The 8,657-nt window shown below is 41.9% G+C and overlaps 1 protein-coding gene across 1 annotated transcript; it reads right to left on the bottom strand.

Annotated features, from left to right (window-relative positions):
- Positions 1-4,556: 4,556 nt before the first annotated feature.
- Positions 4,557-5,756, bottom strand: LOC134489991 (actin-3-like). The gene has a single exon (XM_063292865.1). It carries the CDS (start codon positions 5,754-5,756, stop codon positions 4,557-4,559), a length of 1,200 nt encoding a protein of 399 aa, XP_063148935.1.
- Between the last annotated feature and the right edge of the window lie 2,901 nt (positions 5,757-8,657).

Genomic DNA, 8,657 nt, shown 5'->3' with positions numbered 1-8,657 from the left:
AAACTTTAATCCCCACAGAGACAAACAGGCAACATGACCTAGAGGTAGAGCTGAGTTTGCACAATATACTAGTCTAAAATGTAATTGGATGGTCCATGGCTCAATATGTTGTGTGAATATGGTTAGCTTATGGTTCAGGGTGTGCTGGATGAATCCAGGCAGTTCAGTTAATTCAGTGAACCATGGTCCAGTTAACAGTGGATTAGCAACATGCTGTGTGAACAGAGCTGTAGTCTGCCAGTGAACACAAAAGCTGCAGCAAGGACATCAGTCAATTGCAAAATCTCCAGGATTGCAGATAAGTGTCACACGTGCAGCTTGCTTTTGGAACATGCAGTTCAAATCCTGCCTTTTCTGGGGGAGAAATTGGACTCTTAAAGGGCTCCTTGTTCCAGCCTTTAGACAGGGACCCCTTTGGGTTTCTATTTTTTCTTGAAGGGCTGATTGAGGGGGAATGTTAGGCTTTCCTCAGGTACACAGGATATCTTTTGAGGAATATAGCTTACCAGTGTCCCACTTCCTATATGATATCCTCTGCTTTGGAACCTATTACCTCACCTTCAGATAGGATTTCAGTTCTCTCTGGGATGCTTATGCAAACTCCCTAAATGGCAGGTTGCCTAGTCAGGTCCATTCTTTTGGAACCAGGGATGCAACAGTGTCTTCTTCTGGGTCAGGTATATAGCACATTTTAGTGATAATTATTTTTTCTTTATGAGATATTAAATTTGCAGCATTTTCCAGGGAGACCTGAGTTACATAAGGTTATCTTTCTTCTCATAAAGGTTGATCACAGAAATATTAAATAGAGTCAGAACTTTTAGTGCTTGGATAGATGACCACCAGACATCCCAGGGCTGTAGGCAAGACAGTTAAAAAGTTTGTCTCTCTCTCTTTCTCTCTCTCATTTTTCTCTCTCATCTCTTTCTCTCATCTAGGTATCTAACCAGATCCAGATCCAGATCCAGATCCAGATCCAGATCCAGATCCAGATCCAGATCCAGATCCAGATCCAGATCCAGATCCAGATCCATCTATCCATCAATCTATTTATCATCATCTATCTCTCATCTCCTGGAAGAAGGTAGTGGCAAGCCAGTTCATCATTATGCCAGAAAACCCTACAGGAACGTATTCATGTAGTTATCAGGAGTTGAACCTGATGTGACAAAGTCTTTATTTCATTTTATACGTTATAGGAACAGAAGCATAATAAATACTCTTAGTGTACTTTGAGGATTAAATGTATGGTTTATTTTAGTATCTATTTAAAATGCAAAATCAGTCAAGTTTTTGAACATAATCCAGTGATCAAAGGTTTCTTCTATTGGGAAGGAACTGGATATAAGGAGAAAGACACATGGAAACTCCTTCAAAGAGAATGACACAAATGTGAGCTTCTGAAAGCTGCAAAAACCTGTACAAAGTAATACCCATTTAGGGATGCCCAGAAACAGCCCAAGGGCATAACAATGGTTGTTCTAACATGCTGCCCTTTGCTCTCACAACAGAGCACACCAGCTCTTTTCTACTTGGATGAAAGCTGTTGTGGGCAAGGGGAATTAACTATATTTGGGAATTGTCTTGAGTCAGATGGAATGGAGATCCCTCATTCCAGACCAAGGGCATCTATACTAACATCTAGATCGGAAGGTGAATTGTCTAGCTCTGGATCTTTCTGCCTAGTGGCTGGAGGACAGAATCAAATATTACAGGATCTGGAATTTGAAGTAGGTATTGTTGTGGTAGCCAGGTCAAAGGAAGCCAAACTCCTAATACAGGGCTGGTCAGTTTGGTGGCTTCATGATATCTGCTGACTGCAAAGGCCAATTATACATAGCCCTGCAGCAGAAGTGAGACCTGACGCCCAAGGAGAAACAGATCCCTGAAGCTTATAATGCAATTCTCCAGCTACTGACTGGTCCAAGAATGTCCCTGATAGAGTGCTACATAGCCAAACCTGTGCCAGAATAGAAAGGCTCAATGGTTGGGTGCATTCCAGCCAAGGCTGAGAAGGGCTGCACTTCCAGGAGCAAGAGCTATGATCACACTAAATGCCGACCACCTCTGTCTGTAATTAACTGCTGTGTAAGCCTGGGGGAATTAGCACAGCACTGTAGATTCAGCTTTGAATCAAGAGTTTAATCATACCGCCTGAAAACAGCAAGATACACAGTTATTAATCTTTGCACTGTGCTGTAACCTCAAGTATAATTCCCAATTAATCAGCAGGAGGCAGACATGGCTCAATATTTACAACATGTCTAATTGATAGAGTTAAAGTGATTATAGAGAGCTATTGCTTATGCATTGATGGGGTTCAGCTGAACTCAAGCTTGGGTTGTGCTCTTCCAACCTCCAGACACCCCTTGTGACCACTTGAGACAGTGCCTGGCAAACAGTATTGCTGAGGCACTAACGACAGTTTCATTTTGTCCACTTGGTGCTTTTTCTCAGAATGCCCATCACAGAATTTACCCAAATAATTGATTAGGCTGCACTACATGTTACTCTTATTACCTGGAATACCGACCAACATTTCACATTCAATACAATGAAAATAATGGTTATTTTTCTTTGGTTGCTTCATGGGGCACAGAATTTTTCTTAGGTTTTATACAAGCGGCCCTGATCAGGTATATCTGCATTATATGGGCAACAGGACAATAAATATATAAATAAGTATGCATTTGTGTTTGTATATGTTGGTATGTGTGCATATGTTCAAATGGATTACTGCCAAATTTTCTTAAGCTTCCAAAAAGGACTTGTGATTTGTCTGAGAATCCCAACTTATTTCCAAAATGGGGAAAACAATTGTATGGAGTAACTTTGGCTCTTGTATCATTTTTTCTTCCCACCATGACAGATCATTCCTGCTGTCTTCCTTTCCCAGTGTATTTGAGGCCTGCTGTGATCTAGTCAGGTTTAACCAGCTGCTCTTTTCTGATGCTCATTGGGAGAGCCATCACTTAAGTCAAAGAGGGGCCACCCACCTTTGGGTCAAAACTGCTCAGGTTATAGAGGATGAGTACACAGGCTGGTTTGAACTGTCAGCAATGCTAGTTCATGTTGGGAATATTAGGGAGACAGACTGACAGTTTATTCCCTGGCTTCACCAATAGATCATCTCATTTGAGGCTCAAGATCCTGAGATGTCTTGAGACCCTCAATGTTCCTTCAGTAAAGCAATCTAGTATAATCAGCCCCAGCTGTTTGGTTCCTTTCCTATGGAGCTAAACAGGCAACATTATGCTCAGACCCAGCTGGGTGACTGGCAGCTTAGCCAATGACTCAGAGTGTAACACACAAAGATCAGTGTGCATTTAAATTTGCCATGGCAACAAATAGTCCACCAGTGATAATTACATAGATCGTCATAGAGACAGAGCAAAAGATGCAGAATGAATCCCCAGTTCTCTGGGGAGTAAGACCATCTCTAAAGTTCCTGGCACATTGTCTCTGGAGACATGAGAGAAGAGACCATATCATTCTCCCAACTCTAAAAGCATGCTTTTGACTGGATAGCTAGACTAAGGCTCATACACTCTGTAGCGATGAGATAACTATAAATATATCTCAGCTGTAATGTTGTTTAAGGGGAGGAAACAAAGGAGATATATACATTCAGAACAGGAGGCTATGTAGGCTGAAGACCTTGAACAATGTCCATCATGGCACCAAACTCAGTGACCTGTTGATAGAGGGAGAGTGCCCTTATTATTACAAATAACACCTATTTGCTACTTCTTTATTACTGTCCCTTGTCAATAGCACAGATTTCAATTTCCCATATTGTTATTATTTATTAAATGTATATGCTGCCTGACTCCCAACGACTCTGTGCGGTTCCATTCCCATTGTGTATGCCATAGACTCATGTTCTCAGAATGAGTTCCTCTATTTAGCAGCAGCATTTATTAGGAGGAACTGTATTCACTAATTACAGTATTTATCAGCAAGAGCCACATACTTTACATAGTCCTTTATTTTCATCTCTCTTCCTCCAGTTCCAGTGTATCTGTGCAACATCCTGAGGTTCAGTTAAATAGCCAATGTGCAGAAGTGAGTGAAGGAGAGATGGCAAAGGGAATGGGTGGGGAGAGAGTTTTATTTCCTCTGGGTAATGGGTTCAACTGTCTGTAGCAGAAAAAGTGAGTGTGATATGTATCTGAGACATTCTTTACATTTGTGTATGTAAGAAATAACGCCTTCTTCTAGAACTGAAAGGTTTTATCTCTAACCATCAGTAGTGTGCATATGTTAGCCTGATGAAGTTTTCTTATGCTTGGAAGGGATTTTAACAAATTCCTGTTGCAGGCTTTTCCAGTCTGGTGCTTCCTGATGTGTGTTAATTACAATGCCCTTTTTGCTTAGTCACAGGGCAAATGAACTGATAGCTTGGAGTGTGATTTTCCTGTTCAAACCCATTTCCAGAAGTAATGATAAGACAGACTCAGAAGCTGTGTAGTCAAAAACACCATGTTGCTGAGGAGACACCCCTTTAATTCTCATCTCTGCTCAGCCTGTCTCACCCATCTGGCTCATCCCCTAGGTCAGAAGCAGTGGCGATGGACAATGAAAGGTCCCTTCTCATCGTAGGCCTGTCGATTGATCCACACATTTTGGAAAGCATTGAGTGAGGCTACAATGGAGCCACCCAGCCAGGCAGAGAAGGTACGGTTGGGAGAAGCTAAGATGCCCACTTTGCCCTCTGGCTCCATGTTCTGCAGTTCCTTCTTAATTCTTTCAGAGAAGCCACGGAGCATGGTGGTGCCACCAGCCAGTAGGACATTGGAAAGCAGGTCTGCCTGTCTTTCTGGCATACATTTTTTAATGCTGTTTAGGGCTTGGACATGAAGTCCAACTTCTGGATAGCCCAGCATGGTAGGATTGAAGAGGACTTCTGGGCAGCGAAAACGTTCACTGCCAATGGAAATGATCTGTCTGTCAGGAAGCGTGTAGTCCATGAGATATTTCTTCTCATCTGCATTCAGTTCAGACTCATACTCTTCAGGGATGTAACAGCACTTCTCCTTGATCTGGCACACCACTTCCATTTCTTCCTTTTGAAAGGGGTTCCCAGATTCTCCCATCAGCTTGGCCATGTATTCTGTCAGAGCATTGCCTGCTATGTCCAGACGATAGGTGGCATGTGGTAAGATATACCCATCATGAACAGGAGCAGTGTAGGAAGTTCCATAGCCAGAACCAATCACCAGCCCACCAGTGCGTCCATATGAATAAACGGACAAAAGTGATTGATGAGCAACAAACATGGCTGGAACTTCAAAGTTCTCAAACAGCAGCTCAGCCATCTTTTCACGGTTGGTAGTTGGGGACATAGGGGCATCTGTAACCAACACAGCCAGCTCTTCAGGGCACACACTGAGTTCAGTGTAAAATACATGATGCCACAGCATCTCTAGAGCATCCCAATCTGTCACCACACCATGAGTCATTACCAAATGCGTGCTCACCTCTGCACGCCGTTGTGGAATGTTCTTTCCAATGTAGTACAAAGGGCTTTCCTTTGTCCTGAACCTGGGTACCCCCACAACACTTGGCACAACAGATCTTGGCTTTTCATCCCCAGCAAGGCCACTCTTGGTGTAGCCAGTACCAGTATCTATTACAACAGCAGCATATTCCTTGTACTTATGTGATGGGCTTGGTTTGGAGGTTGAGGCAGGACCCCTTGAACCAGGTCTGAGTCCTGCAGGACCAGGGCTGCCAGCTTTCTTGTGGCGGCTCATTGTAATGGGACTCTTTACATGCTCACTGTACCACGATATGACCAAAAAACCAGACACCAGTCCTGCAGCTTCAGAATGATGGAAGAAATCCTTACAGTACAGAATGCAGGAACTCTGTCGTCATGGCAGTTTCCTAGGTCATGGAAAGATCAGAGAGGCATCATAATAGCAGAGGATAAGTTCTGATTCTAAGACAGATGTGGAAGTGAAATGGAAATGTTTCCCAAAGAGATGTTGTCATAAAGATACCCACTGAAAATGTATAATGATAACTTTGTACTATCTGGACATTTTATAATATTTCAAAGGTTTATATGGTCATGATTCTAGAAAATCCCTTTCCAATCTGCCATCTTCACATAGCCCTGCTGATGGGTATTGGAGAATTGTCCTCTGGAAGGTGGGGGCAAACTCTTTCAAGAACTGAAGGACACCATGTAGTAATTAGTTGCCTACTTACTTCATGAATGAAGAAAATGGGACACAAGAAGGCCAAGGAATTGGATTCATGGGAGCATGACTGAAGCCCCATCCCTTTATACATTTATTGCAGTGCTACGACTGCCATCCTGACTTATTTTTACCTCTGTGGATGCTGCTGATTGGGTCCTTTCTGTACCTCCTCCTCCTCCTCCTCCTCCTGCTCCACCTCCTCCTCCTCCTCCTCCTCCTCCTCCTCCTCCTCCTCCTCCTCCTCCTCTTCTTCTTCTTCTTCTTCTTCTTCTTCTTCTTCTTCTTCTTCTTCTTCTTCTTCTTCTTCTTCTTCTTCTTCCTCTTCTTCTTCTTCTTCTTCTTCTTTGATATGTGTTTTTGATATTAGATCTTAGTGAAAGGCTAATTATGCCTTGTCTCGTGGTACAACTCTATTGCAGACCCACAGTCTGAACAGTAAATGCAAGCATTGTGGTGAGCAAAAAGACATGAAGCAATAAGCTACATTCCAGAGTGACTTCATCACTGTCAATGCTTGAGACTGCTCTTCCTTTGGGTCTTCTTTGGATGCACATTTTTTCTGAAATACATTTGGGGTCCTTTGAGTTCTAAAGATTGATTGATTGATTATGTGCCATCAAGTCGGTGTTGACTCCTAGCAACCACATAGATAGGTTTTCTCCATGACGATCTGTCCCTAACCTGGTCCTTCCAATGGTGCATTCATAACCACTATAACAGTCCATCCACCTTGCTGCTGGAGGCTGCTAAAAATCTTAGCAAAGCAGATGGCCATGTATAATGGGCATGATGAGAATAATTTTATGTAGTCATATTGGCTTTTATGTAGTCATATTTTTTTTGTAAACCCCCCAGAGTCCGTCCTTGGGAGAGAGATGAGCAGTAATAAAGTTTGATAAATAAATAAAATAAAATTGCTGGTTGGGTACCTGGGCAGGCACATATTTTTTGAACATTTTAAAATTTATTTTAAAACATTTAAGGAAAAAAATATGACTACATAAAAGCAAAAGGAGAAAGTGAAAAAGGACATAGTAGATGGAAAATAAAATATCAGTAAATAAACAGAATTTACAATTGTCATAAAATTAAAAATTCATTATTTCATTGATTAAATAATTAATTGAATATATGCACATAGAGTTCTCACTGAAGGCACAAATGGCCAGGCTCAAATTATCCTACTTCGGACACATTATGCAAAGACCTAGATCTCTGGAGGAGGCCCTAATGCTGGGAAAAATGGAAGGAAAGAGGACAGCCAGCAGTAAGGTGGATGGACTCAGTTACAGTGGTGATGGGTGCACCATTGTAAGAGCTGAAATACCAGATTAGGCACTGATCATCATGGAGAAAATCTATCTGGTTGCTAAGAGTCAATGACTTGATGGCACATAATCAACATATCAGACCTTTGTTGAAGTGACTGCACTGGCCACCAATTAGCTATCGAGCCAAGTTCAAGGTTTGGATCATGACATGTCAGGCTCTAAATAGTTCCTGTTCCCCAAAAAACACTCAGTGATTCCCTGAGATAATCAGGAATAATCTTGCCATATATCTGGTGGCTACTGTGGGGTAGCCCTTCTATGTGGTGATACCTCCCCTCTGGAATGCTCTCCCCTCTGACATTCAGGAGCCACTGAAGAGAAAACCTTTTAGGCATCTTTTGAAAACCCGTCTCTTCACCCAGGCCTTTCCAATATGAGAGAATATGCTCCCGCTCTACTTTTTCAGTTAATATGTTTTATTCATTTTTTTATTGACAATTGTTTTATATTGATATAACATATTGTTTCTTAAATATTTTACTGCTATTTTTATTGCCTCATGATGCTTTGGCATAGGAAGGGGTACAGAATATATTAAATAAAGTATAAAGAATAAAGAATAATTTAATTGTTGCCATGGTTGTCCAGAACACCAAGTTCAGTTAAAGGATATAGCATCCAGATCGTTCTGGCTGACTCCAGATCTGGTCTGCCTAATCCTCACTTTCCATGTCTAGCTCTGTGAATTTGAATCACTGTGTATGAACCTAAATTCTGCATGGGGACATATAGTTTAGAGCAGTGTTTCTCAACCTGGGCCACTTGAAGATGTGTAGACTTCAACTCCCAGAATTTCCCATCAGCCATGCTTGCTGGGGAATTGTGGGAGTTGAAGTCCACACATCTTCAAGTGGCCAAGGTTGAGAAACACTGGTTTAGAGTATGAATTTTCTGGCACAATAGCAGGAAACCATCCTAACTTTTTGCATCTTATCCCTCCCCTTTGTGCCCCCAGGAGAGTTCCCTCTTGATTCATCTGGTAATGGTATCTATAGGAGAAATTTTCAGAATCTGAAACCATGGATTTGTTTCCAAGTTTATGTGCTGGATTGTAAACCTTTGGCATGGGGACATTCACATCTTCACATTTTATTCCCTTTAAGGAGAGGGCTGAAAA

This window comes from Candoia aspera, chromosome 2 (genome assembly GCF_035149785.1).
Source record: "Candoia aspera isolate rCanAsp1 chromosome 2, rCanAsp1.hap2, whole genome shotgun sequence".
NCBI classification, from domain to species: domain Eukaryota; kingdom Metazoa; phylum Chordata; class Lepidosauria; order Squamata; family Boidae; genus Candoia; species Candoia aspera.
This window is presented reverse-complemented; position numbering and strand designations above follow the sequence as displayed.